The sequence below is a fragment of the Dromaius novaehollandiae genome, chromosome 2, assembly GCF_036370855.1.
Source record: "Dromaius novaehollandiae isolate bDroNov1 chromosome 2, bDroNov1.hap1, whole genome shotgun sequence".
Taxonomy (NCBI): Eukaryota; Metazoa; Chordata; class Aves; order Casuariiformes; family Dromaiidae; genus Dromaius; species Dromaius novaehollandiae.
In genome coordinates this window covers 99,911,108-99,930,085 of record NC_088099.1, presented here as the reverse complement: position 1 = coordinate 99,930,085, position 18,978 = coordinate 99,911,108, and the positions used below count along the sequence as shown (strand labels likewise).

At 41.0% G+C, this 18,978-nt stretch overlaps 1 protein-coding gene across 1 annotated transcript in view; it reads right to left on the bottom strand.

The window, feature by feature from the left end:
- Nucleotides 1-9,751: 9,751 nt before the first annotated feature.
- Nucleotides 9,752-18,978, bottom strand: part of GFOD1 (Gfo/Idh/MocA-like oxidoreductase domain containing 1) — an 80,198-nt gene continuing 70,971 nt past the window's right edge. Inside the window, exon 2 of the mRNA XM_026104780.2 lies at nt 9,752-17,440. Coding sequence (XP_025960565.1) covers nt 16,521-17,440 — 920 coding nt within the window. The 3' untranslated portion in view covers nt 9,752-16,520. The remainder of the gene's footprint in view (nt 17,441-18,978) is intronic.

Below are 18,978 nucleotides of genomic sequence, written 5' to 3'. Positions count from 1 at the left end.
TTTATGTTAGAACTAATTCATTGCACAGCAGATACAGAATTTTTTTAAGCAGTTAAGCTAACAGACACTGTGCCCTAGTAAAGTTTCTAAACTCCATATATGGAAAGCTTCTCAGTCATGTTACTTATACACACAGATTTTCTTGATGGTGTCTGTGAACAGTTTCAAAGATATAGATAATAGGTTCTAGTGGGATCTCAACCCATATCAACAGTAAATATGAGTATTCTCATTTATATTTAGGGTACTAGGAAATGAATTAAAGCATTTAATTAAAGAATTTTTAAAACATAAATTAAAAGCATAGGCTTAGCATGAAATTATAATGACTACAATGATCATTATTTGATCACACGACATCCACATATGCAGTGAAAAAAGCTGTCTAACCTAAATTTTTAAAAAGACAACTCTATACCGACTTGGCTGTTCTTGCTTTAACAACAGCCTTATTGCTTCATAACTGCCCTTTTACAACAACCTAAATTGAAAGTGACTAAGTGACTGTACATGATTTAAATCACTGTTGCAAAGCACATAGGTGACTGCATTATTTAAATCAACATATTAAATTGCCTGTATTTTCATAAAGCAAATAATCTCCTTATTTACCTTTGTTTATGGACATGAAGTATCTTCATTCATATCAATGGAGCCTATTTGTTGCCATTGTATATGAAAGCAGAATCTCATCACAAGTACCTGCAGGGGTCAACCAGTCAAATGGAGCACTCTGTTTACAGTAAAATTGATTAACATGTCATTAATCAATAATATCTTCCTAGCCATCTGTTCAAACTCTGATAGCCTAAATGTTGATGTTCTTAAAGTCTGATAACAGCATCAGAAAGGGTGGCATAGCTGCAAAATAAAGGGGGAATACGTTTGGAGTTAGTCTGGGCTTGTCCCACATAGCAGAACCGAAATAATTAGTACCCTGCTAGCATACTGCAGCTCTTTTTTTTTTAACTGTTACTCTGAGTATTGATGTGTTGGTATTTTGTTGTGAAATGTCTATGTTGCTGAAGTGAATTACCCACTGACATACAAAGTCACATGAGAAGGAAGCCAAACGGACGTTACTAATCTTTTTATTGCAAAATATGAACTGCATTGTGTCCATGGTTCTTCAGGAAAAGCCTTGCTTTTGCTATTAAAGCTGGAACAATTTTATGGGATTAATGTCCTGCTAAATATTACGGCTCTTGGAAAGTTATCTATCAGTGGAATTACAAGAGATTATTGGAAGTAGCAAGGACACATTGTAAGAATTTATCAGAAGAAGGTGAAAATGCGAAGCAATGGAATAAAGGTTCATTTTACACAGCATGACATCCATATGTGCATGGCTTTATAATGCGTGTTGTAACATACAAAAAGTACAATTTTCAGGTGGGTTCCGTTTGCCCTGAACTAGCTGGAGTTGCACTTTTCAATTTTTTTTTTTTTAAACACTTGTCTGGTAATATTCCTATGGTATATCAGAACCAGTTTATACTGTCAGCCACCCTGACTCCCATTGCTATGGGAAATGATTAATACTCAGGTAAAGAGTTGTGAGTTTTGTCATTTCATATCTATAGATATGATCTCCTATTTCTTTAGAGGCATGAACAGTTCCAGGTTGTAAGTATGAGTGTGTCAATGGAAATGACAATTTAGTAGTACATTCACATAACCTTTTCATTATGAACATTGGCAGAACTAGAAAAGTTTGGTCCTGTTTCCTGGCAACATTGTGGCAAAAACAGCATCATTCTGCTGTTTACATTCTACCTGCGAGAAGAATGCAAATGTTGCAGTTACAAATATTCACAACTTAATCTTTTGCTGAAGTGAGATGGAAAAAAACAACATTCTAGGTAATAGAACCATCATAATACTGTTTGGCAGCAAAAGGGAATTTAGACTTTCATTTTAGCATGGCAACACAATAAGCAGGTCTGTCTCCAAGCAGACCAAACACTGTCTCTGAAATCATGAATGCACATCCCCAAATGGAGGCAAAGAAAAGGCCCATAGGGCTGAAAACACTGTAGTGAGTGGCTGAACCTGGAAAGCTGAGTTCAGACATGTCCTGCTTCTCTGCTTTCTCATCCTGCTAGAGAATGAGAGCACTTCAGAGGTGATGTGCTTTTGTCTGCAGACACATACGGAAGCTGCAAGGCAATTATTAAGAAAATAACAAAATGCAGTTGCTTGCTCCAAAAGTAAATAAATAGAATTTGATTTAAGATTATGTTAGTGATTTTTTAGGGTAATGTCTCCTGGATTATAGTCATTAGTTTGATTGTTGCTTAACCTCAAATATCAACTGTACATGCCCTAATTCTTCCTCTACCAACCTGATCAATAGCTGTATTAAAGATGTGATTGATATTTTAAAATGAAAAAGGGTAGTGAGTTTTAAATAGTGCAAAAAGCATGCTTTGTACTGTCAGTCAGTGTGGCACATTTGGGGTACCACACAGTAATAAATAAATAGTCCTGAATTATCCTTTCTTTCTCTTGTTACTCTTCAATTGAGATGTGATAATAAGATGGTGACAGAGACAAAGATTGGTCAGTTTAGCTATTTTCCTTTGGTTGGGAGAACTAAATGGTACCTTGAGAATCCTAATCAAAAGATAGTGCATATGGGTCATATATAGTTATTATGATTATTATATACAGTTAGAGATGGAGCAAAAATTGTGGCCACATGCAAGTATTGGCCACAAAATGAGAAAGAATGCTGGAGTTAGGAACAGGTTTCATTCTTACTGTATCTCTGCTTATACTGAAGCCACAAAAGTGCCCAGCGGCTAATTCAAGACCACAGGCTGGATATAGATTCTGTATTCCTCTCTCAACCAAGTATCCCCCAAATTTCAGGTCCTGCACAAACCGCACAGTGCAGCGGACTGAAGGAGGAATTACAAATGATTTTAGGCATCCTCTAGAGTCCTCTGACCCTGGGTGAAGGTGGGAACAGTCAGTCCAGTCCCTGCATATTTGAACCAAACATTCTCTAAGGTGAACCTAGCCCAGCCAGAGCTTTAAGGCCTCATTTTAACAGCCAGGCTCACAGAAATGGATCAGCATCGCCCATAGGCATTCCTTGCCACAACTTGCACTGAGATAGTGCCTGGCTAGCTACTTGAGGATTTGGCCATCGGAACAAATCCATAGTTTTAGTGTGCTTCCCTGGCTCAAAGGCAAGAATCTACCCAGTGACTTGTTGAGATTGCTAACGTAAGGGTGAAAGGATCAGATCCAACTAAATCAATACAGCGTACATAACAGTCTTATCTGCAAAGCACGATTTGTCGCTTAATCAGCTTCTTTCAAAAAGACTGCCTACCAAGGGGAGTAGGGGGGGAGGATCTTGCACACGAGCAGGCTTTTGATCTCAGTGGAGCTCAGAGCGCTTTGTTAGAGGATTCATTTAAAGGATTGTGCAGCAACTAATTAATTACTCTATATCATTCATGGTTTTGAGGCTTGTTTTAATATATGAGGACAAGCTGTTAAGCTGGAATGGTTGACTCATGTTTATTTTGTTATAGGGCAAAGTAGTCTCCACCTCTTTCCCGATCCTGATTTTCTATGTGGGCCTTCATTTTAGGTCTGCCTTCTCAAAGTCATTAGAAGTACTGCCAATGTCTTGCTTTCTGGTTGTTGCCATGCAGAAAAATGGAAAGCTATAAAAATCACAGAACAGTTTAGCTGAGAGATTTCTGAATTACGCTAGCATGGTTGTCATCTGCCTCTCCAGGTAACGATTTGCTGCTGTTACCATTGAGAACTTGCCGATGGGACAGCAAAGGAGTGTTCCGTGGAGGGTTTCTGACCAGAAATCCTTGCCAAACTGAGCTGTGTGAACTGTAGGGTGCAGGCAAACGTGCTCCTCTAACATCCGTTCTTGCAACACGCACAGGAGCTGCAGTGTCTAGCTAACTGACTCAGACTTTTCCAGTTTCATTGGTTATTGAAGTGATTTCCTGCTGAGCACAAAGATTTGCTCCTAATTTCATCAGGTTGGTCTTAAAATCAATGTATGGAGAGTGCAGTGCCTCTCACCTTCCTCTCCACAGATGGCATTATGCAAAATGTATTAGATAAAGCCATTGGTACTGGCTATGGTGTTGCTAGCACTTTTCTAAACTCATGAATTTGAACTGATACTTAGACTGTGCAGGCAAAGCAAACTTACTTGGCATTCACAAACCATAGCAGCGTATTAGAAATTAATTATATATGGCTAATTATATTATATTAATTATAATGAATGAGAATTATATTAGGTTTGAGAGCCATTTCAAGGGAGGTAGAAATTAGGGCAGCAGGATTCGATCTCTGGCTCTGCATGGCCTTGGACAGCCCAGTTTGCCATTCTGTCTTTAGTTTTCCAAAAGACAAAATGAAGGTAATAATATGTACCTACCTTTATAAAGCCAGTGAGACCCCTTACAAAAACTGCTGGAAAATGATAATTTTCCTATGTGAGATATTAGTTTGAGGGGAAGGATCTGCTGAACAGATTGGAAATTGTTTATTCTTAATAGTCAGTGATTACTCACGAGTTCTGGCTGTGAGAGTTCTGGGTGAGGTATTTTTATTTTTGTGGGTTTGTTTGTTTTTTTCCTAGAAATTCTCAATGAAAAATAAATCTCTGCTATCCTTAGGGAGCTTGGGAAAGCAAGGTGTGGTGGACACTGTTAATGAGGTGTTATCTGTGCAGTGGTATTTCTAACATAGTTCTAGGGAAACACAAATGGCACAGTACATATTTTAAAATAACAGCATGTAATTTCAAATCCTCTAGCACTACATTTTTAAAATGCTTTTTATGCTGAATTGTTCAGACTTAGCCCATAAAAGGAAAAAAAAATCCTACAAAAAATTGCCTTCTAGAAAAATTAGAAGCTGTGAGATAATAAAGGATACTAAAAAAAGGTTATTATTTGTAAGAGCATTTCCAAGTCAGCTGAAATTCCATAAAGACCTGAGCTTCTATCGAGTCTAGAATGAGAAATGTCAGTCTTGGGCATTTGGAGGGCTCTCTGCCAGCGACATTGCAAGTCGTGGGTTCAGCCACTGGGAGAGGGCAAATCTAATACTCCTAGTAGAAGATTCAAAGACAAGAGAAATTCATTAGAGAGTGATTTCACCCACTTTCCCTTCTGCCTCCACTTTGCCAGCTGCACAACGGCAATAATCACAACAACTCATTTTGTGAGGATTTGTTAATGTTTATAAGGCACTTTGAATGTGTGAAGCACTACAGACAAAGCTTGCCAAATGGTGGGCAGCTGGGACCTTGATGTAATCAACAAGTGACCTAGTCCCCTCTTTTCTGCAGAGGCTCTGTTTCTCCTCTAGTCCTAAACTACAGAAATTATTCCTAACTAGCAACTCCTGTAGCCTGTGTCCCACAGGACGTTGTTTCTGTATGAGGAAGCTGCAAGCAAAAAGCCCCAAAAAGTGGATAGAAAAATCATGCATTTTAACCAAAAATGTACTGAAACAGCTCAGCACAGTATGTACCTGAATTTCCCAGGACTGGGACAGAGACGCATGGGACATATTGTTTAACTCTGCAGCTTAGTAGTATCAACATCATGCAATTCTTGACTCTTCAGCTACATCCACAGCAGCAGATGAAGTGCCTGGGACCACTCTCTGGCACTCAGATCAATTGGCACAGAATGGCCCATGTCCCTATTACTAATTTCTTATTTTCCAAAAGAGAGCAGTTGGAAGTAACTTGCCTAGTGTCCCTGTTGCATGCTAACTCCTTAACTGTGCCACAGAAATTGTATAGAAGAATATAAGCTCATCCAAGCCAAAATCATGCTTGGGGCATTTCTAAAAATTTAAAAGGACAAAGGATTCAATTTTCAGTGCCCAGGAACATTGATGGGCAGTGCTTACTTAATTACTATAGATGTAGCTTTAGGAATTTTTGGTAGGATATCGTATTTGGTATTTTATGTAATACTATCATTTTTTAATGTTTCATGCAAAATATTAAGTACAAACTGCAGTCAGAAGATATTGCTTGTAGCTGAAGCACAAGAAAATCAAGGGACCTGTTACCTTGCTAGCAATTTGTGTTTGCCTTCCATACAAAGTTAACTCAAGTTCTCTTAACTCAAATTATTTCTCTTGCTTTACCTAGGTCAGAAGAGGCCACACCGGCTATGTTTACATTTCTGTGTATAGCTTCCTTAGGACATGCTAAGGTTAAAATTGCTGCCCATCTACATTAATTAGCTGCAGGAACAGCCTCGGGAGCAGCTCATGGTGTTGTGTGGAAGGCATTCTAAATATTGAACATATCAGAGTGAAAAAAATACAAGATAAAAAATCTCCATGTTCAAAATGTAGAGTACCTCCATGCAGTACCTTGCCATCCTCTTCTGCCCTTCTGATGATACTATCAAGGAGAAAAGATGACCCAGACTCCTTGTTTGCAGGCAGTTGGCTTCCATAAGTTCTTCTTTTCATCACAGACACTTCTAGAATTTACTAACACCACTGAAAAGAAATGTTAAAAAAAATCTAGCAATTTAGAAACAGCAGTGGGGAAAAAAGGCAGCAAACCAAACACATTATACTAAAAGTCAAGTTCCATTTCCAGCTATGCTGCCATTCTCATAGTCTGAAATGTAGGTCTGAGTTTTTTCAGTTCCAGCTGAAATGCTGTGTAAAATATTTTTGCATGAATTACAAAGCCAGATGCATTCACAGGCTGTCATCATTGCCCAGATGTGATATGATAATTTTTGCAAAGGCCTTTGGTCAGAAGGATGTGATTAACTGCAAAAGGCAGAGTTATTAAAACAGATTGGAGCAGACTCGGAAAGGCTTCTCTGAGGATCTGTATGTATGCCACTTCTGCGGCACACATTATTGTGCGTCTATGTCTGAAGGAGACTGCCTCCAGTTTCTTAGGAAGCATTTGCTTATGTGTATACCTTCCCTCATGGAACTATAAAACTTTAAATTGTTTTCCAGCATTCATTCTATTTTCTTTTGGACCTGTTTATGATTCTACAGTTACTATACTAACTCTTTGATCTGATGAAAAAAGCACATTTCTGGCAGTTGGGAGACCTGCAATCTATTTACATCCTGCTATTACTGTGCTCTTATAAATAAATTGCTGTTCATGATGAATCAGATCAGGGAACTGATCTGCCTGAAAACTAATCTATTAAAGAAACATGGTTAGTTTTTAGCTAAATCAAATCAGGCTAACCATACGGGGGCACCCCTCCTCCCCAGTGCAGGTACCGGAGGAAAGCAGGGCCAAACGGCTGTGGGCAAGAATAAGGACCAGCGCTCTGTATTTATCAGCAGCCTGGCCTTATCCTGGGTGAATCTGCTACTGGAAGTGCAACTGCAAGTAGATTCCCACAGCTGTTTGGTTTAAAATGAAGACGGGGTGCCACACCAAGATTTGCCCTGCAAAATTCACTAGTAGGAGCATTCCCAAGTGGAAAGCGCGTAACAAAAGGCGATGTACTCCGGAGACAGCTATTAGCAGTACTAGACAGTGTTACTCATGCTGTGGGGACAGACAACAGTTCTGGTGACCCCTAAGGCCACTTGCTGGGGGTGGCTGTCGCAATTCCCTCCTTCCATGGGTGTGTGATGGCAGCAGTGGTGACTGGCGCAGGCAAGCACAGGCAAGGGTGCTGCAGGGCTGTGGTGGCCTTTCCCTAGCCTCCAGTGCCAGGGTGAACCACAGTTGGAAGAGCTATGCTGTCTGGCCTCCATCTGAGCCACTCTGGAGTATTACGTGGGGCAAAAAAACATATTATTCTGTGCATCATGTATGGCCACACTGAAACGTGATATTCCACTGGCACGGCAACATTACTAAGTGCTCTGCGGCTTTCCCCCACTGACAGGAGTCACTAATGAAGACATTGAGTGCTGCTTCTCTTTGGCACAACAAAACTTTTTAATAACCCCTGCTCCAGCAAATTTGGCATCCCAGAGGAGAACAATACAGTGCATTTAACGTTTTTCTGATTAATATTTATGGCTATGAGCCACCCATTGTTTTTACTCCATAGCTGCTAACCAATAGGGACTCCAGAATGCAGCGGAACAAGCTAGTGAAACTTTAAAAGCTTTGATTCTTGAAGAAGTGCTGAAAATGGCAGGAGGTTTCCCTCTCACCTACATTTCTGCACTTTGTTTTAAAAGAGAACTCTTAACCCGGTTCACAAATATACACTTAAGTACCTGTCTATATACTGACCCACATTTGAAAATGTTTACCGTAGCATTTAAATAGCCTCATTAGTGTGGCATTTTACATCCAGTGTTGCATTTGCACTTACCTGTACAGTTCTATATTGTGCACCATTAATCCTAGTGCATCTCTGCTTTCTTTCACAGTAATTTTTCCTCTAGGTGCTGCTTTACAAAGGATTCTGTATTTTAACTTTTGAAATGGAAGTAGGCCTAGTTTTACTATGAAGTTGATGGCAAGGGTATACCAAAAATATGGCCCTGTTTGTATTTCACTGGCTAATTCATTAGCTGAAGATACTGATCTGGAAGCTTAACTGAACAAGGTTACCATACATTGCTCATGAGGGGAAGGCAAGCGTTAAAATGTAATTCCCAAAGAGCTAGGGACTGGTTCTTCCTTGCCTTGTGCATTTGCCCTCTTCAGTCTAAGAAAGTAAGGATTAAAACTGACAAGAATGTGTTTTCGTCTTTATAAACATTGGCACATCTTTAAAATATGCTAGCTGCTATGGTATTTTAATCAAGAGTGGTAGAAATTACTCAGATACTGCATTTCTGTGATGAAGTGAATGCTATATGCACTCAGTATGTAGTTTTTTTAATATTACAAAAATACACAGTTCACAAGGTCCCATGAGCTAAAGGGGGTTGTGCACTGTAAGTGATTGGGATTTCCCATCCTTTCACAGGTTTGTGCCTCAGATTCACGGTAGTGAATTCATTAGTTTAGCCTGCAAAATGAGTGAGGACTGACAGTGTATAATTCAACATCTTTCTGAGTGCCCTGCTGTAAAATAGAAAAAGCATAGGAAATGCTCTATCTTTTTTACAGACCAATCCTAAAGGCAGTAAATCTTTCCTCGCAGCCTAGAATTTCCCGTTGCTTCATATAATCTTCTGCTTTGTATGCAACGAGGTTTCATCCAGAGTCAGAGGGACTGGCATAAGGAGTTCCTTACTAGGCTGATGGACCCCCATACAAAGGAGAAAATTAGCCCCGGGGTAAGCGGGAAGGACTTGACAGCTCAATCATGGATGGGAGCAGGGCTGGAGTAGGCAGTTATGTGGGGAAGTCACTGGAGGGAGCTGAGGATGAGGAAGGCAGAGGCATCCCGGGACTCTGGTGGGGCGGAGGGCCAGGAAAGGTTCTCCAATTTGTGCTCAGAAGGGATGGTCTGCGCCCCCATTTTGCCATGCCAGTAGACACAAGGTCTTTGACAGCATCACTATACTTCAATAAAACCAAACTGTCTCCTCAGGACACATCACTCCAGCAGGCTTTAGTTCAGGCCTTGCCGTGAAGTTAAACCTTCTAACAGCCGAGTGTTAAACCTTTCTTTTCTTTCTCTTTCCATCACAATCCCATCCCACAAGCATAAATGCTGTGGATTTTACTCAGATGTGTTGAAGTTAATAGGCAGGCCAGAAAACAGGAAAAGGTGATGGCTATTACACCGCACAAAATACAAGTGTGAGCAAGAATGACTGACAGCTGGTATCACATACTTTTATGTCTTTATTTGCCATTTAAGATCCTTTCATTCCATCAATGCAAATATGCAGAACAGCAGGAAAACATGTTTTAAGCAGCACATACCAGTTGGCTGAGAATAAACTAACTACATTCCTCAAGCAATGTAAAAGTAACAATGCACATCATCTTCCAGGAGAAGAAACAAACAGATATTGCAGCTGAGAGGCACAGCAGGCAGCTTCCGTACAAAGTAGTTTGGCTATTTAAAATGCTACAACCAGTCCTTGTCCGTCTCCAAACCCCAACCCCCATCCCTAAAAGTCCTACTATAATTTAAACACTTTTTTTGCTATCTACATTATATATAAAATATAAACTCTGTTTACTTATAACACTTATTTTTCTTGATAAATAGCTCTTTAAAATATCTACTGTACATATGTCCATGCATTGACATTATATATATATAGCATTTATATATATGTATGTACGAAAAACAATAAATATATACTTAATATTGACACTGCAACAAACTGAACATATTCTCATTTTCAAAATCAAAATAAAACCAGTACAGAGTGAAACAATGACTGTCATTTGTGAAACAAAGCATAGCAGGGAGCTTTGATTCCTGCCCTAGTTGGCCTTTAGGTATGCCAAATACTTTAGTTGTGCTGTTAACATACTCTTTAATGAATCTGTATTAAAAGTAACTTCAAGTCAAACATTAGCCACCCTGTATGCCACGTGTAACACAGACCAATTGCAAACGTAATAGGAAACAACAGAGACCTGCCTCAACTTGCAATGGAATGAAACAGATGGGGAGGCAAGCGAGTCTGAAGGACGGTGTAAAAAGAAAGGGAAGTCATGGATAGCAGATGGCTGGAAGGTCATAAATAACCATGGTAAACATGTTAATAGATTTAAGTGCTTTTAAAGACAATGGCTGGCATTGCTGCATAAAGTATCTTGATTATCTATAGCTAACTCCATTTAATGAACTGATTTTCCGTATGCGCAAGAGAGAAATGAAGTCCAGATGGCCAAATTCAGATGCTAGCCTGGGCTCATTGAATGACACTGTGAGGCCCTGCTCTGAACTTGCCCAAGGGCAGCTGAATTCACTGAGCATGTTTGAACCTAATGATGGGATTTTTTAAAGTGTGAACTTCAACAACAACAACCAAAAAAATCCCAGCTCATTTCATAAATACCAAAATATATTAAAAGGAGAAAATTTTCAAATTTCATTTCAAAATAGCATTCCTTAAAAATGTAAAAATGCAACTTAATCCAAAAAGTTTTTTAATTAATTGAAAATGTGAATAAAATCTTTTGCAGTTTGACCTAAGCTGATACCCTTCATTCCCCCACTCCAATGCTGTGCTTTGACAGCTTCCAAGAAGTCATTACTTGCCTTGGCTCTTGTTTCCTATACTCAGTAGGAGCAGCAGTCATGAGGTTATGACATTGGTTCATGAATGCAGCATTATGTATAGTCCTGTCTACTTAAAATCCCTTCTTTTCATGAGCAGATGGAATTGGGCAGTTATTGTTAGGGGAAATTATTTTTATTGGATGGACTTCCTCCAGCAACTCAAGAAAGAGGAAATTATAAAGCTGACAGGACTGACAATTATTACTCGGTCATACGTCATCTCTAAAATTTACAAACTTTGTTTCCCAAAAGTAACTTCAACAACAACGAAGACAACAAGAAGAAACTGCTGTCCTGAATAAGCTTGCCATTTCACAACTAGTCCTAACCACCCAGACAGCATTGCAGAGATCAAACAGTCCAATGGGGAGTTTCATACGTACTTAAGGGTATACCACTTGCCCGCTGGAAATCAAGCCAACATGTTGAATATCTGCACAAATCCAAAAGTTTACTGCATGCTTTCAAACCTTGTAGATACAGAAATTAAGTGAAAAGACTGTATAATTCGTGATACTTTATACTGAGGATAATAGATAAAAACTAAGTTTCCAGCAACAAGAACTTCTGTCATTAGCAATTTCTGGATCTCCACAAAGAGACCATCAAGCTACTAAATTTATCTTTACCTGCAAAATAAAATCTGCTAACTTTTTTTTTTGGTAGGGAAATAAGTATTTTTAAACTGTCAGAGCCTTTTCTGTATTTGTGTAGGCATAGAAATAAACAAGGTAACACAGAAACTGCATAGTCTGTGTACTGTGAGCACAGGCAGCAGAAGAGCCTCCTTTTTTGAATGACTGCACTTCCAAGACAGTTGTTCCCTTGTGCTTGTGTCCCCTGTGGTTCAAAGGCTATCCAAAAGAAGGAAACATTAAGTATAAAGTGGAGAGTGCCTCCGATTGCCCGATGCTGGCTGGGCAGGAATTTCTCATGCTTTCAGCCAAAGCAAGGGATGAACTCCACAGCAGTCCATCCTGCACCTAAACTAGTCTACGCATACCCTGATTCTCTGCCACATTGGCTGCAAGGGTAAGGATGTAGCACCTCTACTAGGTATTTTCTAACTACACAGCTAAAATACTACTAATCTAACACATGCATGATATTAGATATAGGAAACCCCGCAGCTCTTAGAGAGTTTTTAGGCCTCTATTTTGGACTTCAGTGAGTTCAGCTTTGAAGACCCACATGGATCTAGAGGGAGTACAGGACAGATGCTGCCCCTCCAAGGGCAGGGTCGCCCCTTGGGCTCCCAAACACAGAGGTGGAGCAAAGCTGGAGCTGTCCCCTCTGGCAGGGGAAGCCCTTACCCCCTGGGCAACCAGTTGTTCTCCCTTTTTCGTGCGGACATACAGGTATACAGACATGCCTGCAGACATACCTTCTTTTCCCTCACTGCTGCAGCGACCGTTCTCCTTTGGGCTCATGGAAGGCTTCAGTTGTGCCCTGCTGTGGCACAGGGACATGGTGAAGGGTTGCCCTCCCCTTGGCCTGGAGCCCAATCCAATTCCTATTGAAAATCAGACATAGTCTCTCTCAGCTGAATGCCCCAGTGTTAGGACAGCCCCTGCAGAGCAGCAGAGCATTTCACCTGGGCTCTCCCCTTTGGCTCTTCTTGTCTTTGGCAACAGATCATAATGTTTAGTATCCTAGATGCAAGTATATGGCAAAGGAAAGAGCCTCTCCAACAGCAGTCCTGGGAAGAGGAATGAACACTTTTTATCTAGTGTATGAACCAGTTTGTTTTGGGGACTACCATAAATTCCAGCAGTAGCCTCTGCTTGGCTATTAGGCCTGCACCAATTCTAGCAGTATTCATCTCAAATCTTGTAGCACAGCATTGAAGAACAGCATTAAAAGTGCAGTTCCAAATATACGTTGCCTGGTATGGTACCGCTTTTGAGTTCAATCAGGTACACCTCTTTTAACTGCTGCCCAAATTCTTAAACCCAGCGTGAACTCCAGAGGCTACTTAGGTAATTCGATGTACTTTCAGCTGTACCAAAAGAGCAGAGGCCTTGATACTGCCAAGAAAGATCCTAGAGCATAAAGTAACATTTTATCAGAATAGTAATACACATTCTATAAATAAACCAGTTCCTTGTTCTCCTACGCCAGGTGGAAGTTTAGTGTCTTTACACTTGACACTTCAGCACATTCACCTCCTAGAGAATGGAAAACCTGTCATGCAATCCTGAATGTATGCAGTTACTGCTGCCATCCCAATTAGGTCACATATTCTCCTGAACCTAGCATAAGGTCTACATTGCTGTCAAAAGAGGAGGTCCCATCCTGCCCCTGCTCATTCTGGCTGCCTCTCTGGGGCCAGCACTGTGCTCACCCAGCGAGCTGTCTGGGGTTCAACCCATTTGGAAGTCAGTACTTATACTAGCATCCGATGGCTACGTAATCAGAGCATTAGGTTTTCTTTCCACTAAGCAGCAGAATCTGCATCAGTAAGTTTGCACAGAGGATGGATGATGCACGTCACCTAAACCTTTGGATCTGGGGCAGAAAGGTCGAGCTCAGTAGCACCATCCCTTTACACTGTGTTTCACCCAGGGAATGTGCACTGCAGGAGGGGGTGTAGGTTCCACTGCATCTTCTGCCAGCTAGCATCACAAAAAGCCAGAAAGATACAGGAAAAAAATGAAAATACACATAGGGCAAACTGTCAACATTTGTGAACCAAAATGAGGTCTGAAGGCATGAATAGCAATTCCAGGCACAGTGGCCAAATCACTAATCAGCAAGACACTTAGAAACACTTTGGTCCACATTTAGTTCCAGTTTTGAATGATGTTTGACTAGACATGGCTGATTATCCACTCGGCTTGCATTCATGATTTGAACTTGCCACTGTTGTCAATAAAGGGCTTTTGCCTTACTTATATAAAAAGTCTCTTCATCCCCCTGGGGCCAATTCCATTTGTCAGGAGAGATGTATGATTTCTTGATTAAACTCTCTCTTCTGTATTTCTCTGTGTATTTTTCAGGGCAGAAACTGGATCTCGTGGCATACCATGACAATTGTAACAATGGGAAATTCCTGTTGGCACAGCTACTGCTATGGGAATTGTTCTCAGAGAAATCATTTCTAGGAAAAAAATCCAAATCTGTCAAGAGCTGCTTCCAGAAGGAATTGAGAACACTTGCCTGAGGCCTAGCAGAAGCAGTCAACCACAGATGCAATTGCTAGAACTGGCAGAACAATGTGGATAGAAACACCCCTCTGCTTGGCTGTGGTTTTGCGGAATTACACTGTTCCTTCATAGTCACACTCTCACACTTTGGGGAATGTTTCATGAAAGGTCACAAAAACTGGCTTTAAAAATTAAGCACACACATAATTTTGGGGTGGGATTCCATTTTCCCAATTTTAGCCACCTGAAAATTTAAAAGCCATCCCAAGCAAGTGCCCAAGATTCTCTGTACAACCAAAAGAGAAAGGCTGAAATTTCCAGTGGACACTTCCTTTTATATTGGTCTTAGGAGGATCTGAATCAACCCTTGAAGATTTCTGTGTGCACACAACTACTGGGGACAAGATACTTGACTTTCAGCTGGCTGAAGCCAGATGAGATGAACCACACTATTGATGCCCTCCTGTTCAAAAACATGCAGCACTAAAATTGGGAGTGTGACAGACAGGAGCACACAACAATCAGATGGAATCATTTGCAGGAGCTCTACAGAAGCCTTGAGCACTCCTAAAAACAGGAGAACTAAAAGTGCTATACAAAAAATCTGAAATATTCTGCTTGTTTTCTTTCTAACCTAAAATGACCACAATATGATGGCCGTGAGAAAGAAGGTCATATTTTCTCTCTTAATAGCTACTGCTCAGCCAAATGTTCTCTTCTTTCCCCTGGTCAAAATTAACAAAAAAAACCCCTGAAAAAGTTCTGCTCAAGTTTAATACAATTTAGTGCTATATGCTTGATGTACTATTTTCTGTGCTATTTTTGTATCTGAGGACCTAATGCTGTAAACATTTAAGCACAGGAGCAGCTTTATGCAGAAAAGCAGCATCCCACTTTATTAGGATAATTCCTGTGACTTTCACTATATTCTTTCAAGATTGCAATCTAAAATATTAGAAAGAAGGACAGGACAGGAAAAGCATATCAAAAGAATTTTTCCACCCCTGCACTGATGACAGGGAACAATAACTACAGTACCAGTAGCTAGCCATTTTAAGCAGGTAGAGGTGGGGATCTTTTTTAATTTTTTTCCCTGGAAATGGATAGGAAGTTTTCTCATCCCTTGCATATTTTTCACTCACACTCACCACTTGTTGGAGGTGAAAGCTTCTGGGTTGAGCTATATGAAATTAGTAGTTGGTGTGTATCTTTTAAGTGCAAGTTCACAAAGATTTAAAAGAACACCAGCTGTCTAAACATCATATTGTTTGGTGGGATTTCTACTGAGTTTTCTGTTTTCCACCGAAAAACAAAATGCAAGGTGAATTCACTCAAAAGTCAGTCCCAGACACAGAGGAAATTGTGTAAATTTTCAGAAGACTAGCCTGAGTTCAGCTCTGTAATAAAAACCCACCACTGCTACTGTGTCATGCCACCTGCTGTTCGTGAAGGTTTTACACAACCCATTTTAATCAGCAAATCTGTACAGTTACCATTGAAGCTTACCACGAGTGGGCTGAAGAACCTCCCTCCCCCAATAAGAGGGCCTATGTGCTGTGGTTGAGGGCTGCTTTGTTTGTAAAAGCCACATTTTCCTATGTAACTGTGCTTTAAAAAAAAAGATAACTAAACCAACACATAGAAGCCCCTAACAAGCTACATGAAAAGTGAGCTGCCAAGATTTTCTGTATCACACCACACTTTGTTACACTAAGTCCTATTATTCTGCGTGTTGGTTAAAGATGTAGTAGTATAGCATGGTGGTGTCAGCTGTCATGGTAGGAACCATTCATGTCAGACACTACAGAAAACTTGATGACATGACAGTACCTTCACAGCCCTCTGGCAGGTAAGGAAAATCTAAAAGGACCTTCCCAACCTTTCACAGTAAACACAATTGGATAATCTAAAGCACCTGCAAGCAGGAAACAAGTCCATGATATATCTTGCTAATCAGCCAGCTAATACTGTTATTCAAACAGTTAAGTTAATGTCAGCTGTTAACTCTCCTATCTATTTTGGGCATTTCTTAGAACATCATCACTTTGGTATTTAGCCGTCAACAGATTTAGTTGATCCAAACACCATGTTTCCTCCTCTTGTATCCTCAGCTGATTTTAAAATGCCCAAGCCCTTCACAAGGGCTGTATTACCATTTGCTTTAAGAGCTGTCTGGTTCCTATTCTTTCCTAGGAGCTGAGTGGAGCTAGCAGTACAGAGACATCCTGCTCTTACGCATGGCTTCACTGATTAAGTATGCGGGGCTCAGTTCTGGCTCCTCGGTCATGATTGAAATGTTCTGCCACTCCCCTAGCTGGTTTGACTTTTTAATGGTGTCCACCACACACAGGGCATACAGACAGTCATCAAAGGTAGCAGCCATCGTGAGGGGCCTCCCGTCCCAGGTCCTCCTGTCGTCCTGGTCCTCAAATGCCTGCCGGACCGCTTGAACCATCTTAATGGTGCCTCGGAGGTATGGCAATGGGATGTCACTGAAGGCCTTCTCCGGAAGTAAAGAGTTGCTGACGGGTGTGGAGTCCTTCAGCAGGAGCTCCCTCTGAGGAGAGCTGTTGCTCTGTCCGTAGAGATCCGTGCCTATTACAATCAGCCGGCCCACCGAACCGACCACTATAATGTCTTGTTTGAACTCTCCGGGGACGTTGAAATTGAGTGTCACTGTGCAGCACACGCCGCCTTCCAGAACCATCTGAAACGTACAGAAGTCGTCGCTGGTGATCTGCCGTATCCCCTTGATATGGTCCGTCTGCTTGACAAAGGTCTTGAGCAACCCATGCACTTTCACAGCCTTCTGGCTGGTAAGGAAGGTCAAGAGGTCGATGATATAGGTGCCAACCGAGTGCAAGCCCCCGCCCCCCATGAGGTCGTCACAGCTCCAGTTGTACTTCTTCCCTAGGAGGCTTCCGCTGTGAACCTGCACCTCGCACACCAAGAGCTCCCCCACGTAACCGTCCTGGATCAGCTGCTTCATCTTCACAAAGGCAGGCAGGAAGCGCAAGACATTCCCCATGATGCTCATGAGCTTTGGGTAATAATGAGCTGCGGTCATCATCCTAAAGGCATCCAGGGGAGTCGCTGTTCGGTCACAGATGACATTTTTTCCAATGCCTGAAAAACAGTTAAAATAAGAATCAACAACAAAAATATATTGATTAAGTGCAAAGCCTCAAGGCTATTCTTAAAGACTAAAAGAAGAAAGGTAGCTGAAAGAAGAAAATATTTCAATATGGTGTTGAAGGCACAAAGATACACTCTAGCATGTTTCCAAAATGCATATAACAATTCCTTGAGGACTGCAGTGAAAATGTATCCCTTCTTGTTCACGAAATGCAGCTTGGCCTAAAAATTAGCATGAAAGTGAGGGCCTGGAGAGATAAGAAAGCAAGCTGAGGTGGGGTAAATTACCCCACATTACCCCACATTTGCTCCCTTCTGGGCACAGGTACAAAAACAACCCCCACCATTCAGCCATCTTGCAATAATGCCTCTTCTGTGATAACCTGTCTGTGTGGGGGCTTACAAGAGTTGAAGTTGAGCTTCAGATTCAACTTCCTGAAGCCTATGAGTAACACAGCCTCCCATCTGCAGTAATTTCACGTAAGTGCACTGAAAAGTGTGGGATTCTCTTCTCAGTGGTCTTGTTCCTTCACCCTTCCCATTCAGACTTTTTAACGGGTTCTGACTGGGGACAGGGAGAAACACTGTATTTGCTGCATGGCTCAAAATGTAGGAACTGTTTTTTACTCTTAAAATGTCATGTTATTCTCACAGAGGCAGGAATTGCATCTGAAGGAGCTTTGCCGAAATGTCAACAGCACATCCAGAGTGTCAAGGGAAAACCACGATTGCTCTAAAACACATCAAACATGCAGCTATGACAATCGGTTCCCACACAGTACTGAGCATGCGTGCACACCGTTTACCAAAGCTGCATGATGGTCCTGTTTCATCAGGCCAACAAGGTGTGCAACTGAATGCAGTGCAGGCTGCAGTACCTAAATAATGGGTTTATTACTGATTTCTCCTTGACAAATACTTTCATTCTCTACCCATACACACATATAGTGATAGAAAAGCAAAGTAACAGGCAAAGACCTATAATAACCACCAGTTTGCAGAGAGCAATGGAGTGTGACAACAAGGCAAATTACTTTGCACCTTTGAGGTTCAGCATTAGTTACCAGAGGCATCTGTCACCAGCACAAAGAAGTGACGACTTTACATAAGGCTGTACTTAAGCTTTTGACACAGGATAAAAGAAAAAGACATTTTTTTTTAATGTCTTCAATTCCCTTTATAGTTGCGTAGATTTTTATGCCTGCTGAGCAGTATCAGGTGACCTATTCAGCACCTCGTAGCACTAAATAGGACCTTTGCTTGAGAGCCCAGGGCTATAGCTGGGCATAGCACTCAAAGGATCTGAATCTGGATCCTGTCTCTGCTGGAGTCTAGATGAATAAATCCAGTTAACTCACTAAATCTCTCTGTGTTTTGATTCCTTTCCCCTCAAGATAGGTGACTAATTCCTTTTTCCTTAAAAGGCTGTTGTGAGGATAAAATTTTACATGTTTTGGAGCTCTCAGACAAAGTCATACAAATACAGACAGATGGCAGGGATCTGCCTGAGACCACTTACATGAATATTT